The 27,172-nt window shown below is 42.2% G+C and overlaps 1 protein-coding gene across 1 annotated transcript; it reads left to right on the forward strand.

Annotated features, from left to right (window-relative positions):
* The first annotated feature begins 1,530 nt into the window (after positions 1 to 1,530).
* LOC147796463 (nucleolar complex protein 2 homolog) lies at positions 1,531 to 26,836 on the forward strand. The gene is made up of 17 exons (XM_087147262.1): positions 1,531 to 1,625; positions 3,300 to 3,542; positions 4,894 to 5,065; positions 6,154 to 6,273; positions 6,690 to 6,798; positions 7,283 to 7,370; positions 7,833 to 7,911; positions 10,536 to 10,646; positions 11,902 to 12,018; positions 17,079 to 17,267; positions 17,837 to 17,976; positions 18,179 to 18,290; positions 18,516 to 18,629; positions 21,585 to 21,686; positions 23,479 to 23,622; positions 24,673 to 24,786; positions 25,368 to 26,836. The coding sequence occupies exons 1-17, from the start codon at positions 1,603 to 1,605 to the stop codon at positions 25,974 to 25,976; spliced, it is 2,586 nt and encodes an 861-aa protein (XP_087003388.1). The 5' UTR covers positions 1,531 to 1,602; the 3' UTR covers positions 25,977 to 26,836.
* Positions 26,837 to 27,172: the final 336 nt, after the last annotated feature.

Below are 27,172 nucleotides of genomic sequence, written 5' to 3' on the forward strand. Positions count from 1 at the left end.
GAGATTGGAAAATCCCTGATGTTAGACCTACTTTTGCTATTGTGAATAAACTTTTCTTTTTTTTTTATTTTGATGCACTGTCCCATTATCCATGCAAGGTTTGTAATTTTATTCTTACATCAGTTTTCGAAGACTTGGCACTAATTTGGCTGAAACTGGCCGACAAAATGTAGACTTCTACTAGAAAGCTAAGGAACAATTCGTGCGCTATTTTATCACAAAGAGTAGGCCTAATCGTGAGATCTCGTAAAAGACACTTTAATACAAACGCCATAATGAAACAGATTCAAACGAAAGAACAGATCTTTTGACAACGTGGCGCTATTTATTTCCGAAATAACTCCAGAACCAAGTGTTCATCAACGGGCAATAACTGCAGATGTACATTTCGGTCACACCACTTAACACAAGCACATGCGCAAGCATGAAACTTGATGTTGTTATGAGATCTTACCACGCAGGACATGTCAGAAAGCGGTAATTGTCCAGATGTTATCGCCTGGGCTGAAACTCCTTCTGTGTCGTTCCTCTGTGGTGTGAGCAGAACGCACTTTTCAGTTTAGGGCCTATTAATATTCGTAGTTTTAACTTCAACTTGACATGAAGATGCATATTTGTGTTTTGTTCGATACAAAATATACATTAAATGTCACGTTGGCCCTAATAATGTTTCTGACCCTCTGACTGGCTCACCCTCCATTGTGAATGGGGGGTCGGGGGATTGAACAAAAAAAGCCCTAAATTAATTGCCCTAGAGGACGGAGGAACCTCAGAGGGGACGTATACCACATTACACCGCTAAGGCTCTTGCCAGTGTGGGCTTACTGTTTGTTCTCTATATTCCGCTATTGGAAAGTGCAAATTAGTCACCCATTTCCTGCCCACTGGTGTGTCTGCAGTGGCCGGGATCAAGGGTAGGGGGTGGGGATCAACCCCTCTGCTTTGACACCGTAAACAAAAAGAATGAATAAAACGGAAATAAAATGAATGAAATAAACAAAATGCAATTACGTATATTAATAATTTTTGTTAATTAAGGTAACATCCTGAAATTGTTATTATTTGTACACCAGCAGAATGTAATCACTATTGGTCCTTATATTACCCATGTGTCCGCCCGGTTCACAAAAATCGAGCTTCAAAGAACTAGGAAGGACCTACCCCCCCCTGGAAAAAAAGCAATTCCAGGATTTGCCCCAGCTGTGTATTTGTCCGGAAGTTGTTGAATATAGCTCGCGACGTAGGCTGACTGGAACTGGAATGTTGCCAAATGTATCCCAGCCCCCCCCCCTACCGCGGCACAGTGATCCGTACATGTTGGATGCAAAATTACAAATGCCTTCAACAGCCCCTCAAGGTACAAACCTTTGCACTGCCTTGGTTGGCAGCTCCGCAACAGCAAACTAACTTAAATTGCAGTTCTTGTAGCATCTCGGAAAAAAAAACCACTAACCCCCCTCACGTGTTCCTATGCCCCGCCTACTCAGCAATTTCTAAACAAAATAGACGGGTACCCAGATATCGATTTTAAGAGTAGGCAGATCTTCGCCGTCCCCTGGGTACCGATCCTACCGCAAAATAACACGTGGTGCGAAATTCGAGATGGCATCGAAATGCTCACACAGGTTGGTGGCAGTTTCCCATTTCTTAAGAAGGATTGAATCGTGTTTGCCCTCTTGGTGCCTTTAAACTGTTAAACATGTATTAAGTATAGATCCGCTATCTGGATAAGCGATCAGATTATTTTCCTGTATGAGTTCGACAAACATTTACACGTACTGAGCTGACCATGTGTACGGTAGTTGTGACTGTTCGCCATCGTAGATGCACTTGTGTTATCTAAAGTGTAGACATGTATTTCCGACACCTTCTGTTGGGCAAGACACTGTCACGATACTGGCAGGACCAGGACTTTGAACAGGGCCCAGCCTACATACTTGTACATGTAGGCCTATGTACATGACGTGTGTATGTGCATATACAGAGGATAGTTAGTAGAAGTGATTTGCAACGAGCAGGCAGTGGATGTTGGAACATGAAGGAATTACTGATAGCCAGCCTAGCCTAGGGCCTAACCATGCTAACAAGTAACATGCCTAACATTAATCAGTTTTACTTTTGTCAATTTGGGCACAATTGCAGAATACCCCGCCACTCACCTTACCCACCTCGTAGCCACGGAAACGCAGATATGGAGTCACACTTCCATCCACAAGGCCCATGGCCCACTTCGTATCCCCGGCCCCATATCCGCGTAGCTGCTCCCTGGGACCCGCATTGGACTTGGGAAAATTCTTCTGCCGTGCCCATTCACTTTGTGTTGCAGTGCTTTGTTCTCAAGAATGACTTCAGTGCTGTACACAAGGCATACCTTGACACAGCAAACATAACCCGAAGTCAAACAACCTCCACTTTACTACGTAGGCGTGGATTTTTAGGGGGTGTTTTCGCGTGGCGGGGTATTCTGCAATTACCTCTCACTTTGTACTTGCAGTATCCAGTGGCAACTTTAACGAGAACTGATCAGCTGACGAACCAATAAATATGCACTGTGATGAGTGGGGGATGATTGGGACTGAGGAATTTTATCAGTTTATTTTTTCAAATCTTTCTTGCTGATGCTGTTTACCCAGGCTGTAGCAGTTTATGGAAAGAGTTCTGTATACACGTACCAATGCCATTTGACAGCCTGTGCACAAACCCTGTGTGATTTCAACTTGACCATTTTGACATGCTCCCCCAAATTCAACTGCTGCAAGTGTAAATTGTGCTAGGCCGAGATAAAAAAGCATACACTGCACTGCTGTATATCATAATCTTGTGAACTAGGGTGCATGTGACTGTGTGTGGAATGTAAACAAATACACTTTGGACCGGGCATACAGTATTAACCCTAACCTCACCGAAAGCTACATGTACATGTACAAAATATTACTTAGTAGTAAAATGTAGCATGTGGACTAGTGCTGTAGCTTATGAACACATGACCTTATTGATATTAATATTAAATGTGCATTTTCTTCACCATGTACTACTACTTTAAAATTGGCATGGGGGGGTCTGAGTGGTGCAAAAAATGGGGGATAAAATTAATAGGCACATAACCTCTTTTTAAATTAAGCATATAGAGCTGTATACTTGTACATGCTGTTGAGCTGCCCAGACCTTCATGTCTTTGGGACATTTCACACACACAGTGGAAGTCTTCGGGATAAATCTTGCTGCAGTCACATTCTGTCGTTCAGTGCCCTGTGCATTCAAAGTAATCCCAGACAGTTTCCTCTTCTTATAAACAACAGGAAGAAGATTGAGGACATGACAGCCGAGGAAATGATGGCTGCATCTGACTCGGACTCTGGGAGCGAATGGTCTAATCCTGAGGAAGATGTGGGAGAAGATGGTGACAAGAATGTGGAGGATGAGGAAGATGACGATGATGATGACAGTGAAGATGAGGAAGGTGATGTGGTAGAGGAGGATGAAGAAGAAGTGTTGGTGGGTGAAAAGGAATACGGCGGACCAGAGGAGACAACTATAGAGGGGTGAGCTGACATAGTGAATGCCCTGCACCCTGTCTTAACCCTAACCCCCTAGGCGTTTTTGCTAGACACTATCCTCAATCCTTGAAGTTCCTCTGAGTATCCATGCAAAAAAATTGCATTCAGCCTCACTCCTCGGAAATTCTCCAGTATTTCTTGTATGACGTGTATGCCCCCTGCCTCAGTCCTTCCAAATTTTGTTGAGACATAAAAATGGTATCCCAAATTTATTTTGTGTACAATCTAGATAATAATAATAATAACACATTTCTTATATAGCGCGTCACATAGCACATCTCGATGTGCTTCACAGTAATATTATGAAATAAAGCAATTAATGAAACAGGTGAGTTTTAAGTAGTGACTAGATATGCATTTATGTAGGGCTGTGCGTGACCAACACAAATTCTAACCCACAACCTTGACATCGTGTGTCCTTTGCAATCAGCCACACTTTATTGCCATTTTCCTCAACCTCCAAAATCACCCAGATTATTTTGGAAGACTGAGAAGGGATTGTCCAGGGTTAGTCCTAGCTGTCTCAAATCCCCTGTAATGCCACTAATTGTGTTTGCATTATTATGGTGGATTCTTCTGTTTTATCCATGACATGATGTCTCCCAAAGTACATGTAGACTGTATGTTTACAGTGGGTAATGTGCATTCTGAGGGCAGGATTTGATACCTAGAGAGTTAGCACTAACCTAATAAAAAATTTTAAAAATTCAGAAACAGGCTTTATCTCCATAACATACATGTACATGTACCAGGGCCGCTAGGCACTAGTGTTCCATAAGTCCACATCTCTGCAAGCACCAGCAACAGTTTCAAAGCCCTGATTAAGGCTAGAGCCCTGCTGAAGGCTGGAGCCCTGCTGTTCACGTTCATTCTAAAGCTGCACTGCTTGCTACTTTTAATACAGCTTTCCCAAAATCAAAATTTCAGAGATGGAGACGGGGGTTTAATTGGCCAACATTTTTAAATGCTTTTAGTTTGTGTCCTTAGTGTCAGGTTAGTGTATGTACATACATGTATATGGATGCTTGTTTTATGACGTACCACAATGTATATCCTCACAGTTTTTGTCTGCCACTATTTTGTTATAGACCCAAAGCCTGTTGAGCTCAATAGCTCCAATCCATTGGATTCAGGAGGCTTTTCCTTAAGTAATTAAACTTCTCAATGTATGGGGTATGTCAAGAACTGTTGTCTTTGGAACTTGTGTTAAGTTTCTTAGCCGTTGAAGTTTCAACAGCAGGTTTTATCTTGCATTGTTTGGATGTTCTGAATGTTTGCCTTGGAAATGAAATATCCAAATCTCTTGGTTACGAGTATCTTGTGTTCATAATCACAGGAAAAAGATGAGCAAACACAAGCAGTCTTTGGAGAAACTCAAGGAAACTGACCCAGAATTCTACAAATTCTTGCAAGAAAATGACCAGGAGCTGTTGGCCTTCGACGACTCCGATGACGAATTATCCAGCGACGAGGAAGGTGCTCTCCACGAACTGCCTGACAAACTGGAGGTGAGAAATTAGAAAGGATTTGCCAGAGGGAAGCACGGGTTGGCTTGATTAGCTCTGCCCGACAGTGATGTCGCGCTGGTAGAAAAAGTACTCCCTCGCCTGCTCCAAATACTGTACATGCCAAGTACATGTTTGTTTGTCGAGGTCAGGGCACTCACTTCAGGTTGATTGCAAATGCATGCTGTGTGTTGACTTCTATCCAGTTTGTTAGAGAGATGTTACTTAAATCGTGTACACAGTACACAGTGTCACAATGGAACTGTTGCCACTGGAAGTGATGCAGAGGTTGCATATTAGCCAGTGGATGCTCAAAGTCAGTAGAGTGTGCACGCTTATGATGCAGTGATTGACAAGACTAATAGTAATAATAGCATTGTGCTTTGACAAATACATGTACATCCCAGCAACCTACTGAGAAGCATTTGCCCAAGTTGTGAAAGGACTTTTGATCAGTCTGCAAGGAGCAAAAACCTCAGAAGAAGTGATTCAGTTCTAAGTAGTTTGAAAAAATGTATTTCGGTTTTACGTACTGACCTTGGGGGAGTGGATAAACGGGGTGGAATTTTCAGGGGTATCGCCTGATTTCAGGATGTTTCCATCATATTATGTTTCCATCATTCTTATTTCCGGATTTTTCAAACAATCTTATGAAAACTGTAAAATCCTGTGCTTACCTCTGTGGTGGTTTTATGCATAAAACATACAGAACACAAGAAATGGGATTTTTAAGGGGTGTCCCCAGGCAAATACAATTTATGTACAATATAGTTGTACCATTTTATGTACCATGCACCTTTTCTGCTGTGGTTCCCTCAAAACCTCTGGTGATGGTGGATACTTCAAAGATGTTTCAACTTCCTCCAATCTCACCCCCACATTAAGCAACAAAGAAACCCATGTACAAACCGTTCTATGATAGGCCTACATTTCAAACTAAACTAGCCATCCCTCTGGAAAAAAAATTTGGAAGAATTTGCAAGAGTCAATAATGTTGTCAGGGCCCATGGCTTGCGTATTTTTATCAGTAAGGATAGTAGCTTATGACCTTTGCAAACTTTTTTTTTTAAAGTTTGTTTGTATTTTTGCAGGAGCAAGTTGATAGCGATGATGAGGATTACGTTGCTGGCGGCGACAGAATGAAGCCCCCAAAACGTGAGGGGAAGGATGTGACCCTGGCCATGGTGGATAAGTGGCGGCAACAACTTGAGGTGAATTTTGAGTGTTGCTTGTCCTAGCTGTGGTGCAGACAATCTGGAAAATAAATGCTGAATAAGAAAGTTTCTCTGATTATCCAGCATTGTGTACAATTATCAATCACATAAATAAGTAGGTTTTAGAAACCAATCTGTGATTCTTGTCAGCTTTTGATGGATTTAAGACTTGCCCATTCCTGGCCGTGTGACTTTACATGGAACTTTAAGTCTAATGACATGCACATTAGAGAGAAAAGAATGTTTATGGATTAGTTTTCTGGAAAATGCTATATTTTGGGAGATTGGGTGATCTGAGAAGTTGTCCAGGGGATAAAGAGCCAATGATTTGGGGCTTATGGCAGCCAGTGGTGGTTTCAGAGTACATGTTTTTGCATGTATATGTAAATTGTTCTCTCTTTGTGTTGTGAAAGGCAAATTCATTGAACAGTTTCCAGGAGGTTGTTAAGGCGTTCAGGGCTGCCGTACAGCAGATATCGTCAGCTCAAGAAGGCAACAAGTACAGAGTGGAGGGCAGTGGAGGTAGGCTGGTTGTGTCTAAATTATGTGAAAAGAATCTCTGCTGATATGTTGCAATGTTATGGACCTCAAGTGCCAAGTTTGTGTCCTGAAGCATTGTTCATTTCACACAGTTGCAACTTGTCACAACATATTTGCATCTTATAACTTGTGTTTAATAAACATGCTCCAGTGTATTCTGACTCCCTAATGTGAATGTTGAAAATTCTCAAATGGGAACGCTGAGTGCTTCAGAGTGGGAAGTTTGTTTGTTTGTTGTTTTGCATTTACAAGCCTTTTTATGGGAATGCCAGGTCTTCCCAGATGAGAACGCCTGCCATTCATAAATGGGAATTTTTGAACTGGTCTTTCTCAGAAGTATGCCTTCAGGAAAGGAAATTAGAAATTTCAATTGGACCAAGTTTCCAGGCATTTTCTTAGGAAGCTTAAGTATGATATTGTGGACTTTGTATGATGACAGCACCCTTATATTTGCTCTACTTTGTAGTGTTCAATGCCGTCGTCAGTCTCTGCTTGAAGCATGTCCATCCTTCTTTGCAGAACATACTTCAGTTGGAGGACAAGCCAACAAAAAAGTGAGCTCTACTCAAGTAAAAATCCAGAGTTATATTTGAAAATATTCAAAAGCGATGTACATGTATAGAGAAATACATGTTTAGTAGAAAGGGTAACAGGCCAACAGTACAGTTCGTATGAGCTGGTTTCAACCAACATGACAATAAAGGTTTCCGTGCAGAACCTTATACAAAATTGTAGCTTACGGGTGTGCAGAAACAAACTGACGGGAGCTTAAGTAAAAAATACCTTGATGTCATATTGTCAGTAATGTCACAGTCCACATCTCATCACAGTTTATGCCTTCAGTGCCCATTCTTTCATCCAAGAGTTTTAAAATCCAGAAGTATACTTGCCAGCAAACTTCAGCTAGGCAGTTGTTGACATGTTGATGCTGTGTTATTTTCAACAGATACTGTCTCAAGTCTCCCCTCTGCTTTGGTTTAAAAAAATCTTGTTTTCTTCTTTTAAAATGTTTACAGACGAAATCTGCCTTCGTCTTCCAAACGGTGGAAGCAAGTCCAAGCTAGCGTCAAGTTTTATCTCACTGACATCATGAAGGTACAGACCACATCCTGAGGCATATTACTGTATTCCCTGTCTAATCTTCATTATGGAAAGTACTGGCTAAAGTTTTCCAGGATGGACCCGAGTTCAAATAAATATGTGTTAATGAGGTTTTTTCCTACCTCAATAAGATGGGAACATACATGTAAGCACCATCTTGTGCAAGTGTGCCCTGCTTCTGCAGTCCTGAAGCCATGAAAATGATGTGTGCGCTTGGCCTGTGAAAGGATAGGATTATGCTGAGGCATGGAGCTCTCTGTCACGTGTTTTTAGCACCTTGCTCAATGCAAGAAATGTAACCCAAAAAAGTACAGTGACAAGGTGACTGAGCATGCACCCTACTTTTAAGAGACAAGGAAGGTCACTGCACACTGAGGGCACACAAGACTGCCACAGAGCAAGATGACGTGGATGCACTGAGTACAGATCTGTGGCAGACATGGCATCCACTTATCCTCCAAGAACATCTCATTTTGCGTTTTTACCATTGAGGGCATAGACTTATGCAGAATCCATAACAAGCATTAACCCTAACTCCCTAGGGTGGGTGCAAAATAAAATTGGAGGATTCAGGACTGTTAGGGTTAAGGAGCGAGAAATTCTCTTTTCCGCTCATTTTAACTGGGTCCAATAAGGCGTGAGGTCAAAATACAGACGGTTTAGAAACAGTTGAACGGTTGGTGTTAATCCCCCTTCATTCTGTTCGTCTTTTGGTGTTGGACAGTTCAACGGTTTGAAAAGAACCGTCTGCCCTGGATTGTCTAGCTTCATGAGCACAGCCTTGGTTGTGAACAAAAGATCCTATTCAGGGAGAACTTCATTGGCCCTGGTCAGCCTTCCTGGGCTGGCCGTGAGGATTAGGGGTTAACACCTTGTGATAGGAAGACACAGAATCAACTGCATTCCAGGCTACAGACATTTATCTAGCTTCAGATACATTTTGAGTGGGTATTTCATGACAAAAAGCGTCGCCCTAAGATAATTGTTTGTGTTTAAGTGTTTTTAGACTGGAAAATAAATGCGTTTATATGGGAGTGACGGGGAATGCCAAACACGGTTGCCTCATGTTACCGCCTGATCTATCGTCTATGAAAGGAAATATTCACGTAGAGGCAATTTGAATTTATTTGGAACTTCTGTCCCGTGTACCATATTCTTTGAAGGTAATAAAAAAATGTCAAACTCCGCATCAAATAGTGCTGCAAGTATGTGTTCGGTCCAGACAGGGCTTGGACATTTTTTGCTGAACTTCGGATCGGTTGGGGTTCGGACATGTACTCACGTTTACAAGTACAATGCAACGTTGCTTGTTCTTGGTTGATTTCAGAGTGATTCTCACCACATGCTTTTTACAACCATCTCATGATGCGGGCCATTGTAAGTTTCAGTATGTTCACGCACGTGTGGAGCACGCCGTATAACTCGTTATCCATATTTCGTTGTGTTTGTTTTTTATTCAGTTTTCTTGTATTTTTGTATGTTTTCCCGCGTGCCATAAATAAAATGCCTTATTAAGGCCGTACATCCGAACCGAACAGTTTGGTTCGGTTCAAAAGTGCCTTGTTTGATGATTTTTGCCTCAGTTTGATGGTTCACCTGCAGCACTAGATTAAATTGTGTTATTGTTTTAATTTATTGTGCATTTAAGTTTAATAGGTAAAGTCAAACACCAGAGATAAGTAAAAAACCCGACATGTTTGTTTTTCCAACAAGAATTTTGTGCAGCCACAAAGTATTCAAAGAGTACACAAGAATCGTACGTACAAAACATATTGCAACGTGCACGCATGTACTATTGACTTCAAGAAAAAACATGTACTTGTATCCTTAAATCGTGCAGGTGCAGCTTCGAAGCAGAAAGCGCGTAGTTCGCATACGTGTCTTCCTCGATCCTACACATGAAAACCTGCGAGCGCGCAATGCTGAGTCCCAGCTTGTGCGCACGGGCAAAAAAAAAAGGTTTTATCTGTAACTACATGTTGGCGAACAGAACACTACGTCGTGTATGATTCAGGTAAATACTATTTCGAGTTAGTATATTCGATTCTGCAGGTATACAGTTAGGTGTGTATTTAACTCATGATACCGAGACAAAATATCAAGATTACAGGGTATTGAGACCTGAAAAGACTGGGTCTGGAAACTGACAGCACAACACAACTACTCAATACACATGTTTTATCAGGATGTTTAAAACAGTCTGCCGATCTAAATCCTCCTGTGGAGCTGCAAAGTAAAGAGCTATTGTTATGACTAATCCACCAGACCGCAGACGTTTATGATGCCGTAATGCGATGAGCTGTCCGTTGTTTACTGGAAGCTGCTGAGTGCAAGGTGTACTCGACCGCAGCGGTTTGGCCAGCCTCGCTGAAGCGTTCGTCTTTACGATGTTGACCGTCCGTGAGGCTTACCGTATACAAAGCGCTGGACGCTTTCAAAAGCGTTTGTATTTTGACCTCACGCCTAACCCGAGCAGGGCTAAATCCTTTAATTTCATGTGAGCTTTCACACCAAGGGAGTTAATACATGTGTGAACTCTTGCCTGTTGTTGATTGGAGCAGGCTTCAGGTTTGGGTGATCATTTCCCAAAAATGATTGTTAGATTCAATCCGTTCCAGCTGCTGAAGCAATTATCCGAGACCACCATTGTCTGTGTTGTGTTACGTCACATCCACCGCATGATCCCTTATTTCTGCTGCTATCCACGGTTGGCCAAGGACCTAGTTAAGGTGAGACAGTGATACCTGCTACTGTTGATATTCAAATGTAGCACAAGGAGGTAAGTCTTAACAAAACGAAAGCTTGAGAAGTTCTGTATACCCAGTGCAATCCACTGTGCACTGGGGCATGTGGAAACTTTATTTTCAAGTCAAAATGTTGAGGGTTTAGGGAAAAATTTCCATATATGGATATCACTTCGTTTTCCATGCGGTGACCTGTTAGCCATCTGAAAGCCTCAAAATGTCCTAGAATTTGGCGTCCGTACATAGAATACTGTCCAGGATTGATGTTATGAATGTATTCTAACTGTAACTTGTAGATGTGTCTCTGAATCTCAAAGCTGACAGACCTTATCATAGTATGGTGGATATTGTGTCAGAGGTTCAGATAAGTTGTGCAATATAGATGCTTAACCACTACCAGCCGGGGACTCCGAAATCGGAGCCCTATGGTTTATGTGTGTGGCCGGGGTCTCCGAACTCGGACAAAGGAAACAGGGCCCTGTAACAAAAGACCGTACTCCAAACAAAAGACCAGGCTGCTGGGCATTACCGGCATTTTTCACTCTCAAAAGTGGTGATAATCCAGTGTTATTTTGAAACCGTATACCAGGGTTTGGGGTATTTAGAGCAAGTGGATTACCACCGGGGACAAAAGCTCTCCACCACCGAAGCGATGAGCCACACAGTACCGCTGCATGCTAATCTGGCCCCTATTGAAAAGAGGTCAGCAGTGCACTGAGCCAGGTTCGTGAACAAAAGATAGTTGTATAACACCGCACAATCTGGGCTCTGTTTACAAGGCTGTAGCCTGGCTGAAATATTCGGGCGTCAATGAAGGTCACCTGTCAACTTAGAGTAGTGCCTAAAGATTACTCCGTGCGGCTATAAACGACTGTTAAATGGAATGATGAATTGTTGAAGGATTTTGAAAACGGAACAAATGATAGTCATGCCGGCCCAGCATCTTCAACGTTTAAAAATGCCCCAACTCGAAGTGGTTAATTTGACCAACATTGTGTAGAGTTGGAGAATTGTTGTGGATAAAAATTTGCCTAACTCTGGTTTATTACATCTTGTCGCAATGTATGATACATACGTGTGCAGCCTCGTGGCTCAGAAGCATACCAGGTTTGTAAAGGTCATACGTGTACGGTGTCCTAGAAATGCCAAACAGGATAACAATAAAGGAGTGCCTGTGTGGTTTGATACTAAGAATTGAAGAGTAGATGACTGAGTTATTGGGTTTGGTAATTTCAATCAGGGACTGGTGGGCCTGTGGAGCACCGGGGAGGAGGCAGTGCGAGTGCTGTCGTTCCTGTCGCTCTTCTCAATCCATCGCTGCATGCTCAAGAACGGCTGGCTGGAGTACATCCTGAAGGTAGGAGACTCACTTCAACATGTCAGTGATGTTCCCCCCAATTCCTGCTCCAGGGGTTTCCTTGATGTTGTCGTGGCATTAATATTGGCCATGTCAACCATATCCTTGCCCGACTCATGCACCACATGTTTCTTCACTTATCAAATTTGACTCTATCTGTGCAGTGTGGCATCAGCAAGAAGCATGTGTGAACTGCACACATGCACAGTGGGTGGGGCTGACTTCTGACTGCATTGATGTGTTCTTTGCAGTAGTTGTAGTCGAGACACGACCGTCCACAAGACCAGTTATAGAGTACCGAAGTAAATGTGTCATGAGCAGGGCTCTATTTTAAAGGAGTGCGCTCGCGCTCCTCCGCACTCCTTAATGTTTTCGAAGGAGAGCAAAAAAAGCGCTCTTTAAAAATTTAAGGAGTGCATGTTTTTTTCAAGCCAGCGGATGTTGATTTATGACAAGCCCCTTGAATCTTGTTGGGTCGACAGTAGCAAACGAGTCCAAAGATTGGATGTGTTAAAACACAAGGGCTGGTGATCAAAGTCTTTGAGTTGTGCGCGCGTGCTTGATGAATCCCGCATCGCAACACACAAATGCGATAGCGAATTTGGGCGAGCCTAGTGCGTGTGGGCAGGCCTGTGGAATTCCATGGACGCACGTGGCCGCGCCCGGCCGACCTCTCTCCCAGAACGGGTCGAGTTCAGGCGCTACCATGACGTTCTCGGCTGTTTGTGAACAGCAGAAGTGAGTTTGTGAAAAACCCTGTAGTGGCTGGAGGATGGTGTGTGATACTGTTGCGTGTTCGCGTGGTGCGAGCGCGAGAACAATGTTCGCTTGTCGAGAACAGAAAGTATGTCACAGGAAAGAAAAAAAGTCTTTGGCGGGTAATGTGCCCGGTGTTCTATACGAAAATGCACTGGTCGAAGTAGTATTGTGAGCGCAGGAAGGAATGATGAATACAATCTGCAGGGGACGCGCAATACGTTTTAAAATACCAAAAAGAAAGGATGCACATGCGCAGTAAATTCAGAGCCCCTGTAGCAGCGAAATGGATTGTCGGGCAAGCGAGGAGACTAGTCAAGTTATGCACCTGTCAATTGTAATCCCAGCCCCGGGGGACCGGGGACTAGCGGGCACTTGGCGGGGCAGATAAAACGGGGCCATTGTTATAGTCCCGGCCAAGTCCCCGTAATTTGCGCGGCCAGGGCGGGGCACCTTTTTTTGTATTCCCCGGCTAGGCCTTCAAGTTGTGACCAATCCCCGCACAATCCCTGCCCCAGCTTGCGGGGTTGTGTCACAACAACCATACAACTATAAATAAGTAACTAATAACTTTCATTAATTTCTAAAAGTCCCTTACTCTTCTGGGTCATTGCTAAGATGACATCGAGTCAGTCGCCGTAAGTGCAGGTAAAATGCCACCGAAATAAGGCAAAGCAAGGGGCAACTGCTATAATTATCCCAAACTTTGGCGAAACATTCATCCGCATATCTGAAGCACCGCAATCAGGGGGCCAACGACCCAAATCGCTACAATCTTTCTTTGCGAACGTCTCAGAAATAATTATGGAAATACATCCAATAGCAAAATTTGTTATGCGCTGTGTGGAGACCAATTGACCAATTGAAATGCTCGTTATGTACATGTGGCCATGGCCAGTGCCAGCACATAAGACAATTAACAATTATCACAACACTTCATTTGTTTATTGAAGATTGATCTAGAAGGTAACCAATGATTTGAAATGCATCGCCAAATCAAAGACACGTGACCAGTGCTACTTGGTTGAAAGATTAAATTACACATTTTTTAATCATTTAGTAGTCCATAGAAAGTGGCGACAATGTTTGTAAAAAAAGAAAGGTCTGTATTTTGCATGCACTAATCCCCAAATGAGGTGCTATCTTTGTCAGGTTTTCATCTGTCAGGGTAGGGGAAACACTTTTAGATGATTTAACAAATTGTACAACCCCCGCCTAGTCCCTGCTATCGTCCCGGGTCAGCGGGGCAGCCATTGTACAACCCTGGGCAAGTCCCCGCTATCGTCCCAGCCGGCGGGGCACTTTTTTTTGACATCTTGGGTACGTCCCCGCTTTATTTTCGAAAGTCCCAGGTCCCCCGGGGCCGGGATTACAATTGACAGGTGCATTAACCCAATGAACTCAGTAAAGGAAGTTAAATTGTGTTAATTTTATTGAGTTTGTTTACATTAACTTGGTTTTTTAGCGAGAGCAAATCGCCCCCCTTAATTCACTTTGTCGATTTAAGGAGAGCAATTTTTAAGCGCTCTCCTTAAATCAACAAAGTGAATTAAGGAGAGCGATTTTTAGCTCTCCTCATATTTAGTAAAATGAAGCCCTGCATGAGCACAATTTTGTGTGTGTACGGCGTGAGGTCAAAATACAGACGGTTTAGAAACAGTTCAAAGGGTAGGTGTTAATCCCCCTTTATTCCCTTCGTCACTTGGAGTGGGACAGTTCAACGGTTTGAAATGAACCGTCTGCCCTGGACTTTCCAGCTTTACAGGCAACCTTGACAACAATGGAGTTTGTGGCTTATACTACCTCAGCGGTGTACTATATATCCTATTGAAGGAGAACTTCAAAGGGCCCCGGTCAGCCCTCCTTGGCAGGCCAAAGGATTAGTGGTTAACACCTTGCGATGCAGAGCCAAATGACTTGCATTCTAGGCTACAGACGCTGCTCCAGCCTCATACACAAAATCCTTGAATGGGTAATTCATGACAAAAGACATCTTCAAAAGACTGATGTCCGTCTTTAAGTGCTTTTGATACTGGAAAATAAAGAACTTTATTTGCTCGCTGGAAATCTTACCGTCTGATTAATCGTCTCTGTAGAGACATAGACACAATTTGAATTTATTTTGAACTTCAGTCAGGTTCACAAATATTCTTTGAAGGTACATGTACAAGTCAAACTCCGCATCAATTTATGTTTGTTGTTTTTAATTTTAAGGAAAACAAAATGGCACGCTCTGCAATTTCTAATTTTCCACAATAATCTCATTAGTAGGCCTAACCAGTTATTCTTGTTTACATTAATGGAGCTGTTTTGTAGTTGGTGAATTTCAAGACTGACACTATAAAGACAAATTAGTGTACTAAATAGGCTTCCAAACGAATCTTCTTACAACATACATGTAACCATGTAGTAATAAAGTGTAAATGTTAGAAAATGTTCAAATGCAATCCTTAACACTGCATGGGAATGTGCTTTACTCTAACAATTATTTTTATGTCCTGGTATCGCTACACGGAGTCTACATAATGATTTCAGGTACCTGTACTACATGTATGTTTCCGAATACTCATCTCATACCGGGCCCTTTTGCAGCATTGATTGAGTGCTTCTACTGTTTTGCAACAGTTTTCCGTGTACCAGTCTGTAAAAGCTGGGAACTGCAATTTTGCTTGATGAAATATGCTCTGAATGAGGCTTCGGTCTATTTGAGGAATCTTGTACTTTTTATTGTTCTCATCTCTGGAGTTGCCTGTCACATTCATGGTGGCCAGTTCGTTCTTCGGAATCTCTCATTTGAGGATATTCACACATAAGAGTCTTCCTTTTTCGTTGTCCGTTGATGATTTCCTCTGCTGTACCTCTTTCAAAATGGCTTTGTAGTCATCAACCGAACGCTTCATGGCCTCGTTTCCTCCAAGAAGATGCTGCTATTTTCATCGTGAAGAGTACGCGCAGAGAAAAAAAATGAAATGCAAACCACTCAACCTGAAATCAACGCGATGTCTTTATGCCGCAGACACATGTCGAGTTGACTAATACAAAATTAGTCCACTCGTTTTTCTATTCCTCATTTTTTAAAGGTGATCAATTTAGAATGCGGTTTGTAGACGTAATTTACAGTTCTGGAATCTTATCTTGAAGCAAAAATGAAAACAAAATGCAACGTGCGCACAAGTACTATTGACTCGACGAAAAAAGCAGGTGCAGCCGAGCGCGAAAAGTGGAAAGTGCATAGTAGACGTACCGTATTCGCGGCGTCCCAGATTTCAGTCATATTCCCCAACCTAGTGTATTATTGGAAAACGTTGAATTCAAAGAACCAGACTTTATTCTACTATTTCACTCCCCCCCCCCATCACCTGGTACCATCGCACTACAGGTTTAACATTTATACTGTTCGTTCAAGAACACGACCGAAATTGGGGACGCCGCGAATACGGTCTGTTCGCGTACATGTTTTCCTCGATCATACACATGAAAACCTGCCGGTGCTTACCAAGGAGCCAAAAAAGAAAAAAGATTGTATCAATAACTGCACGGTAACGAACAGAACAAACTCTCAAGTACGATTCGTGTAGATTTCGAGTGAGTATTATCGATTCTGCATGTACACAATTAAGTGTGTGTTTGACCAAGACCGAGACAAAAATAATACTACGATAACAGGGTATCAAGACCTGAAAAAACGGGTCTGGAAACCGACAGCATGGATATTTCGCATTTTATAGACGATGCAACTATTCAATATTGTCAGGAAATTAAAACAGTCTGCAAATCCTGGTGGCTGTGGAGCAATTGAAATGACTCATCCACCAGACTGCAGAAGCCCATAATCTGATAAGCTATCCATTGTTTACTGGGAGCAGTTTGTCGCAGGGAGCACTCGACCGCGAACAGTTTAGCCAGCCTAACTGAACTGTTCGTCTGTGCCACGTGGACCGTCGGTGGGGCTTAGCGTTTACAAAGTGTCGAACGCTTTCAAAACCATTTGTATTTTGACCTCACGCCTAAGGCATTAGGGCGGGAACCAGTGCATGAACCGACAGATGCGACTACTCCATTCATGTGCACTACACTTTCTGGTTCAAAATGGCCTCACTTTTCAGTACTCAGTAAGCCACTTCAAAGATGAAGAAATACATTTGTGACTTGAATCGAGACTGCAGGTCTTGTTATTTGTCTATGATGGTGCTCCAGGGTCTTGTGATGGTTTTATGAGATCTCAGCCACTGAACTGATTCTTTGACACAAAAGAGTTCATCAGAATTTCATTTTATTCATTGGCTACCTCTTTACACTTTCAGCAAATGTACTTGGCGTATGTGAGGAACACCAAGTTCACGTCGCCTTCCACACTGCCTCTCATCAACTTCATGCAGCGTTCCCTGACTGAAATGTTTGCTGTCAACACGCAGTTGGCATACCAGCACGGTTTCGTGTACATCCGACAGCTAGCCATCCACCTGCGCAATGCCATCACAGTCAAAAAGAAGGTAGTGGAGGGATTCATGAACATCTGTGGCCAGGCGCTGTACCCTTGTACCCTACCAGACTACCATGCGATGACAGATTTGATCAGAACTTATTTAATGCACAAGGAAGGTTTTGCCAATTCCAAGAAATTATTTCTTATGGTCAATTATCCTTCACACCGTTGCCAATGAATGCGCATGTTCTGTGTAAACGATCAGTGAAAAATATTCCATGATATCTTGCATACAAGACATTGACAGTTTACATCTGCATTTTGTAACATTATTGGTCAGATCATGTGGAAAGTATCAAGTGATCCCCCCCCAGAAAAATTGTGTTTTGAACTTGTGATGATATCAGAAGAGATTATAATGGAGTTAGTCCTTCCCAAGACACATATTCAAAGCTCTTTTAGGGCTCTTTAAATATTAACCTTCTTTGATTCATTTCAAAACATCATGTCATTTTTCTGTAGAGTTCAGGGAGCAATGGCTTCTTAAGTTCTGGGATGATTTCCTCCAGTCCAGAGCCACAGATATCTGTATGTTTCAAGTGGATCTCATTTCTTGAATTCATTGAACTGTTTTAGGACACCTACCAGTCTGTCTACAATTGGCAGTACATCCACTGTTTGAATCTCTGGTGTCGTGTCCTGGCAACGCTACACGCCGATGAAACGCTCCACCCCCTGATCTACCCGCTGGTTCAGACTGCCATCGGAGTCGTAAAGTAAGTTATAGAGATGTCCTTGGAGAGCTCTTCAGTGCCATGCTGTCTTTGCAAGGTCATGAAGTCATTTTCATCAAATTTGCCGTCTTGTTTTTATGCCATGTTTGCAGTGCACAGGAAAGCCATTAGAGTGTAAGTTATTCCTGCTCATTTTTAATTGCCCCTATATTCTCACTGAACTGTTTTTTTTTCCCAATCTTAGATTGATCCCCGCTGCACGGTATTATCCTCTACGCTTCCAGGTTGTCCGATCCCTCAACCTTCTCTCTGAAGCAACGGGTACATTCATACCTCTCCTGCCCTTCCTTCTGGAGGTAAAAAAAAAATTCCATTTTGTAGTGCCAGTTTGTAGTTCACATTGAAATTTTTCTTGCAACTTGGGTAGAATCAGTCTAAGAAATGGCCACTTCTATTTCCACATGCCCTACCAAAGCAATATTTCATTATTTGGTATATGTTGTACCTGAGGGATAGTCCTTTCTAGTTTCAGTTTCAACTCGACAACTCCTAGGAATAATTGCAGTTGTTACTATTCCCAGATCTTTGAGTTCACTGACTTCAATAAGAAGCACTCCAGCATCTCCTTCCGACCTTTGAACTTTGCTGTCATGCTCAAGGTGTCCAAATCTCAACTCAACGAAAGAGCATTTAAGGTATCAAATTTGTTTATTTATATTAAAAATATCCTATCCTTACTGTATAATAAATAATCCTTTTAGGAGTTAAATTTGAATACAATCTGGTACACTGAGTTCTTTAAATCTACATGAACATGCCAATTTGAATTCTCCATTTTAAAGGCACTGTTGCTGTAAATAGTGATTCAGGGCAAACTTTGCATGGTGACCACCACCTCTTGAATGGACTGGTTCCTTTGTTCCCTTCCTATCCATTGAAAACAGTGTATTGGTGCAGTGTATCTCAGTGTACCCAATTTTATTCAAATGTAACGTGCTAAAGGCAGGGATCTGCCGCTGCCGGTCAGGCCCGACCGGCACGCAGAATTGCCGACCGCCACAATCTGCCAAATCAACTTTCCGACCGGCACGTATTCCCGATAAGAACCCAAATAAAATAGCATCTTGGTCGAGGGATCGATCTTGAAGATATGAAGATCGTGAGAAACCGTAAAATTTCTTCGTAAATTTCACTTTGCACTGCCATGCATATCGTCTGTGCACCCACGTACGTGCATATGCAACATATCTGGACCAAATATTAACATGAACCAATAGGAGGCTTTGTTACGCGCAATGCACATGTACATAGTGCGTAACGAATCTTTCCATTGGTTGGAAGGCCACACATAGGCTTGCATATGCAACGCTCTCAACGCGCGAAGATCGGAAAACCCCCTCTCCATGATGTACAGCGTTGTTTGTCCAGTTCCGCATTTTACCCAGTTCCACAACTTGAAAAGAAAATTTGGCTTAACTTTCAGAAAGACAAAATTGCAAATGACCCCATTCACACTTCGTTTAAACACTTAAAAATCTGGCAGAAAAACAATTTTACATGTACTTGCAAAACTGACAATTGACCGTGACTGTTTTTCGCCGCGCCGACCACGGTTAGTAACATTCGGTGCATGTATTTTCTGCTCAATGTTGCATAAAACGATCACTGCGATCGTTTTTTAAACCAACGATCGCACGGCATTCGTTAATTGTTGTTTATCCCACGGTGAAAATATTAACTCCGCAATTTTTTTATTCAAAAGTAACAGCATGAGTTTGCCTTTTCCGTAAACGAGTTCCATATGGCAAGATACACGCGCTCAGTATGCACGTGACACATGGCCAGATGTGTCAGAAAAGCAAATGGCCAATCTACATTATGTTCATGTAGACTTTAAAATGACTGTTCAGGAAATCCCTGCACACATTTATGAATGTCGTTATCCCATATGCATACTGCACGAACTTTCGTGCAAAGAAAATAAGGAAAATATTCCGCCAAGATTTTGCATGTTTCGCCTTATTTTCAACACACAAAAAAAATGAAAAATGATTTGAATAGCAATGAAAAATTATGGGCATCATAGAGATAGAAATTATTTCAATATTTAAGGGATTTACAGAATAAAATCAATATTTATTTCTACTCTTTTTTTTCTAATTCAGTTGCCCGTCTAAAATTATCACCTCATCCTAGTTGACCAAAGTTACAAATTTTCAATTTTTTTACTAAATTTCAGAAATTTCAGACATGAGATCCCTAATTCTAGGCTGTGTATACACAGCTGAAAACACCCAGAAAGTGCTGTTTCCGGCCATCTGGGGGCTTTTAGATTCCAAACATTTTTCTGGTACGCTCCGCGCTAACCGATGGTGGCACTCCGCTTAGATAGTCCTGCCGGCACTAAAACCATCCTGGGCAGAACCCTGTAAAGGCTTTTGCTCTTTCATCTTTTCCGGTTCTATTGCAAAGCTGACAGCTAAAATCTTCAAAAAAGATTTGTTGGAATTGGCCACACTGCCTTCAGTGTTGGCCCTAGAAATAGATTAGGGGCTAGGAGAAGAGAATCAGCTTTTTATACCACTTTGCATCGGAAGACAATCCAGCTATCTGTACACATGGGCTACGATTACTAGGTTAACCACTTCATGCCGGGGCATTTTTCAATGTTGATGATGTTGGGCCGGCATGACTATCATTTTTTCCGTTTTCAAAATCTTTCAAAATTTCATCATTTCATTTAACAGTCGTTTATAGTTATAGTCTGAGTTGACAGGTGACCTTCATTGAAGCCCGAGTATTTCAGCCAGGCCAGCAGCCTTGTAAACAGAGCCCAGATTGTGTGGTGTTGTATAACTGTCTTTTGTTCACGAACCTGGCTTAGTGCACTGCTGACCTCTTTTCAATAGGGTCCCGATTAGCGTGCAGCGGTGCTGTGTGGCTTATCGCTGCGGTTGTGGAGCGCTTTTGTCCCCGGTGGTAATCCGCTCGCTCTCAATGCCCCAAACCCGGTATACAGTTTCAAAACAAGGCTGGATTATCACCACTTTTGAGAGTGAAAAATGTCGGTAATGCCCAGCAGCCTGGTCTTTTGTTCGGAGTACGCTCTTTTGTTACAGGGCCCTGTTTCCTTTGTCCGAGTTCGGAGACCCCGGCCACCCATATAAACCATGCATATCCGAGTCCGGAGTCCCTGGCAGGAAGTGGTTAAGACATCAAGCACACCTTGACTCAATCCTGGCTGATGTTCAGACAAGCTAATCCCCCATTTTTCGGTTCACATACACAAAGCCGAAGGAGTCTGTTTTGAACTTTGATTCAGCCGCTGTACATGAAAAAATATGAGGTTGGGTTAAGACTCTTGCAAAGTTGCTCAAGGTCATACATGTAACATGACTCATGTAACATATGACATGAAGTGAAAGTCAAGGGTTTTCAATCATGGATTGCATGATTGTTTCATTGTGTTTTATTTAAGCCACATGAAAATATACCATTATTTTGTGCACTAACATGAGCCCATTTTAAGAATTCAAGGTTCCTTGCTTGCTATTCTCTGTTTTGTTTTGTTTGTATAAAACTTGACAACAAGGGAAGTTAGAGTCAAGAGTGCGGATAAAACAAGTCGCTGTTTTGTTTTATGTCTCAAGGATGGCTTGATAGACCAGTTGTATGAGCTGCTGCTTGAACATCTGCAAGTGCATAGCCACGCGATTGGATTCCCCGAGCTGGCTTTGCCAGTCATAATGCAGGTAGTGTGATCACACCCTTTGCAGTTATTCTTATTTGTACTTATCTTTAATAGGAGTACCCAGCCACTTTTCACTCAACATTGGCTGGGTTCTACTTCTGTCAATCCAGTAGAATCCTACAAAACTGCCTCATGGAATTCGAAAGAGCCAGGAAGATTTGGGGTTGATCACTAAAAACTGTCTATTCACACCAGTTTAATGATAATAATAGTAACAGAACATTTAAAAGCCGCGTAGTATCTAAAAACAACCCTCATTTTAAGGGTACCGGTATGTTGTCACTTTCCGAGCACATTGGATCACAAAATCTGAACATTTCTTAGACCATCTTAGCTCCCTGGGGAGTTTACGATCCAAAAGCTGCAGTTTCAGGTGCAAAATGGTAAACATAAAAACCGCTTCTGCCCTGAAAGATACCCATGTACTCCTGAACAGAGAGAGGCAGATGGGCCCAAGAGAGGACTTGGCCAAGGTCCCAACATGAAGCTAACTGGGGATTCGAACCAGCCACCCTCCGATCCTTTGATCGGGAGCTAAAAACCCAAACCACCGGGTCCATATGTCTCTTATGTTTTAATAGTTACATGTTCCATAGTCCTGATACTCATGAGAAACTAAATATAGGGTTGTAATGTCTTTTTTTTTTTTCTCTCACTTCAACTGGCATCATAGTCAAGATTGCAAACTTTAAATTCCATATGCTATAGATTATTTAGCCCTCTGGTGTGGAGATCAATGACTAAGCCACTGACGAATATCTCATGCCAAATACAAAATATCTTGAAAGCAAGTTATCCTTTCATCACCGTGGAATGTGTACATCAACTTCCTGAACCTAAAAAGAATGGGTGCCTGTCTGCTTTTTTTATACATGTGTTTGCGGAGGCAAGCTATTTCGTTTTCTGATGCCGATGTCATGATGTCCAATCTTAACAATAAGGATACTGATTTTTTTTTTTTATGAGATATGATTTACCAACAACAAAGTATTCATCTTCATTTTGTCCTCTCCTCGTAGCCTGAGGACAAAGCACATGGACCAGCTCCATAGTGCGGACCCCAGTCCCTCACATCTTGTGCCACAAAGCATGTCTAAACGTAGTCTCGGTCAAGATGTTGTTGTGTTGTTGATAAGCGAGAGGGCACTCACCAGACAAATACCTGGAATGCACAAACCACAACTAGCCACACCAGCAACATCTTGGGAAGTTGGTCAAATCTGCCCTCGAAATTGGGGGAAAACTCACTCTGCATTTTCTGTTCACACACGCGCATTCCCGTTGAACAGCCACAATGAAGTTTTACAATAGTCCGGTACGATCCTCAAGTTGCACTGGTTTAAAGTTGTGTTCGATTGCTAGTGAATAGTAAATGTACATGTACTTGCTGCTGCTGGCCAGCCATTCAACGGTCCAATGCGAATGAAGATTCACATTTATCATGGCAGCTGAGTTTCCGGACCCGGACTCTGCCCAACAGCATGGACCACGAAAGTGTATGATTTGTAATAAGGGGTGAATTGTACTTGTAAATGTACACTGACATACAATCAGGAGTCAGGGAATAGACAGATCATGCATGATGCATTTTTTCCAAAGTGATTCAGTTAGACAATTTAGCGTGTATCATGTATGATACTAATTATATGCACTCGCACAATACAGATTTGATCAACTTCCCAAGACGTTATGGTTGTGGTTCATGCATTCCAGCTATTCGTCTTGTACGTATCAACACTATGTCTTGACCAAGACTAGTCTAAACACAGTCTTTATTCTCTGCCTTACCTCAGCTTAAAGCCTTCCTGAAGAAGTGCAAAGTGGCCAACTACTGCAAGGTGATGAAGGGCCTTCTGGAGAAGGTCCAGGAGACCTGCCAGGAGATTAACCGACAGAGAGACTCTGTGACCTTTGGCGTGTCTGACGATGCCGCAGTGGTAAGAAAAGATACGAACCTCGGAAAGATCTGCATCACAAACCGGGCATTTTAGCACATGTCAGCCATGCCTGAAAGTTATAGCCCAGGTGAGAAATGATGAGTGCATCTGTGGAATCACTTGTCTTGTGGCTGCAGCTGTGATACATACCCCAGGCCGTAATGGCTTGATTGGAACATTGGCATAAATACATGCTTGTGAAGGGGCTGCCAGCACAAAGCCTCTGAAGTGTTATTGGTTGCACTGAACTGTATAGATCCTAGCTGCTTAGAAGTCTCATTGTCCAAGGTCTTGAGTGACAGTTGTATGCATAATGCAGGCCCTGTGACTGTAAATGTTGAGATGAAGCTGACCCTGCAGTGCAGGGACATTTGCAACCTGACTGCTTTTGACTGAATGTTGGAGAATTTGAGAGTTTAAATCCAGTTAAAGTTGTCCGTGAATGACCTGTGTATAATGCCCTGTACGTATTAAATTCCAATAATACCCACAAATGTTTGTTCCTTTTCTGCTTTTGCAGACTCGAGACTCTGTTGCTATACTATTTGATTATATGCAGGCTTTTTACATACATGTAGTAAGGAAAAGGGCCATTTTCCAATACTCAACTTTGTCTTCGTCTCAGGGTTCATGTAGGAAACTAATCCTCGATTGTAGGCCTGAAGCATTTTTAATTTAAATTGAAATACTGTATTGTTTGGCTCCTTTGCATCTTACTTGATGTTTTGTGGCACTATCAGTCTTCCTATTGCACTTTTAACCTCAAAGTCAGGAAGTAAAAAACCAGTTGAAGCCTGAGACGGAGCCCAAGTTGAATATTGGAAATCGTCTTGATCAGTGTTCATGTAGTTATCAAAGTCTACAAGAATGTATTGTGTAAGAACCCCGGATACCAGACTTTATTCAGGACCACATCAAAAACATTTAGCCCTGGTTAGCAAACTTCCTGGATAGGTGTGTGCTTTGACAAGTGTTACTCGAAACAGTTGCTATGCCACTTTGCTCATAAATTGGCTTATCGAGTCGTGCACCCGGCTCTTCTCACGGCAGAAAGCATGGGAGAACAAGGTGAAGATGCAGGGCACCACATTGAGCAAGCACTACGCCACCTACAAGAACTTGCGTGAGAAGGAGCTGAGACGGGAGGAGGCAGGAAAGGAGACCGTAAGAGAATCTTGCAGATACTTGAAGTTTTAGCTACCTGTGAAAGTTACAAGCAGTGGATCATGCTCGTTGTGAGACCCAGGCCATGTCTGTACATTTAACAATTGAAAAGCTTGACTTGTAGAGGCACTTCTTATGATATTATCTGTGAAGTTCCATTCAATCAAACGCATTGTGTTTGTTGTTATGGTCATTTGAAGTGCATGATCTCTTGCCTGTTTGTCTGTGTATGTGTAGCATGCAAGTGGGAAAAATAAATATTTTTACTGACTTGTCTTTGAAATATGGGAATTACGCAAGAATAATGTATTCGATTTTCACAAAATTAGTGTTCATTACCCCACGACATTACTGGAAATACAACTGAAGGCATGTCACAGGAAAAAATGCATTACGATGATATTGCAAAAGCTCTTGGGGTTAGAAAGATTGATGTATTGTATAGTTTTGATTATTTCAATGAGCTTAGATTGCACATCATATTTGCCTTATCAAGGTCAATGGACAGTGGGAAAAAGATGGTCATTAACCAGAAGACCATGTCTTGGCCTTAGCCTTAATTATCTTCTCCTTGTTTCTAGATGACTGATGACATTCCTACATTGCACAAGAGGCAACTGCAGAGGAAGGAGGAAGACAAACGACAATTTGGGGAGCTGTTTGAGGCAGACAGCGACTCCGAGGATGACATCCTGGTGCGGGCTGAGCGAAAGCAGGAGCGCTATACCCCAAGCAAGAGAGGTCAGAAGAGGAAGAACGACAACTTGAATGATGACGGTAGTGATGATTTTGATGATGATGAAGGGGATGATTCTGATGAGGATGATGATGGCACCGACGAAGCAGAAAGTGGTGAGGATGCGACGGAGGCTTGGGCTGCAGGAGAAGGGGTCAGGGCAAAGGTCAATCCCATGTCAAAGGTCAAAGGCAAAGTGAAAGTGCTGGAAGAGGGAGAGGATAAGGAGGACATTGTCAGGGATTTTGATTTCTGGTGTGATGAAGAAAGCGAGGGTGTGGATTCGAAGAAGAAAAAGAAGAATGTTGGTGGACTGAAGAAAAAGAGTGGGAAGAAACTGACTGGCAGACAAAAGAGTATTAAAGAAGGAAACTTTAAAAAGACCGGGTTTACGTCCAATAAGGGCAAGAAAGTCAGGGTTGAGAAAAAAGTAAAACCAAGACCGAAGTCTTAGATACTAAACAATTATGGATAAATAACTCTCGTACGTACAAATGTAGTGAAAATAGCATATTAATTGGTATTTGCAGTGTTTATTATACGAATGGACAAAGAATTGGATTGGTGTAGAATTGGAACCTGTGACCCGTAGAGAATACTGCCAGTGGTCATCGGTTTGGGTCCAACTCCAGTCGCGCTCAGTGCTTAGATATCTTTTTAATATTGTATTTTGAGACTATGACTTTCCTGAAAACATAGTGTATAGAATTCCAGAGTGTTTTTTGATCAATTTCTCGCGTCGGCCTACAAAACCACAGACCAAATTGGCCTTTGTTCAAACCAAGCAGAATTATTCAATCTACTTCCTGTGGAGCTGTTGGTTAAGTGTCAATTACCATGATGATGAGTCATTTGCTGCATGTGTAATAAATTTGTAATAAAATGTTACATTTTAAATCACAACCTGTGCCCAAATACAAGATACAGTGTACATGTATATTTATTTCGTTTAGACGGTGTTTTTTGAGCAACATTACTTCACTTATATATATTTGTTACTGTACGTGTACTTTACAAGCTATTGCTTATTTTGTCGGCAAGGCTGTTTGTGATTTATGTCCAAATCACGTCTTTACCTTTTTCTTTTCGTCGTATATCAACACCTTGCTTTAAAATCTAGTGATCTGACAATTTACATGTTGACCGTCCATGCGAAGTTCTGTACTTTATGGGGGTAGCACTGGGAGCGGTAGTTGAAATTATGCCCACCTGAATGTGAGCCATACATGTTCCAAGGCAGTTTTCTTATGACGCCAAGCTTGAAAGAAGTCTATACCACTGGAATAAAATATGAGCGCCTGTGCACAAAACGAAGGATGTGACGTGATCCACTGACTGATATCAGTCGCATTGTAAGCAGTCATTGTTGTGACTATTGTATCACTGATATGAACCCGTTTCCTCGCGGCAATTCGCATTGTAGCCATAAGTGACTCATGTAAAGCCCCTCTTGTAGTCATACCGGTATTTCACAAATGATATTTCATTGATACATACAGTTTTGGTCTCCCCGCATGCAATTTTCCATTTCGATATTTTGGCAACGCGGTTTGGGTGCATGTCCAATATGCCATGCTATACCTCAACACCATCAAATATTAGACGAAGAAATGGCATATCTTACTGAAATACGGCACGAGTCGTCACTTA

This window comes from Acanthaster planci, linkage group LG16, assembly GCF_054643075.1.
Source record: "Acanthaster planci isolate LZ-2023a linkage group LG16, COTS_SCS, whole genome shotgun sequence".
Lineage (NCBI taxonomy): Eukaryota > Metazoa > Echinodermata > Asteroidea > Valvatida > Acanthasteridae > Acanthaster > Acanthaster planci.

Coding starts and splice junctions, on each gene's coding strand:
- LOC147796463 (XM_087147262.1), top strand. CDS start 1,603: ATGGCATCGAAATGCTCACACAG. Junction 10,647..11,901: donor TGGCCAAGGACCTAGTTAAG/GTGAGACAGTGA, acceptor AATTTCAATCAG/GGACTGGTGGGCCTGTGGAG. Junction 17,268..17,836: donor CCATCACAGTCAAAAAGAAG/GTAGTGGAGGGA, acceptor GAACTGTTTTAG/GACACCTACCAGTCTGTCTA.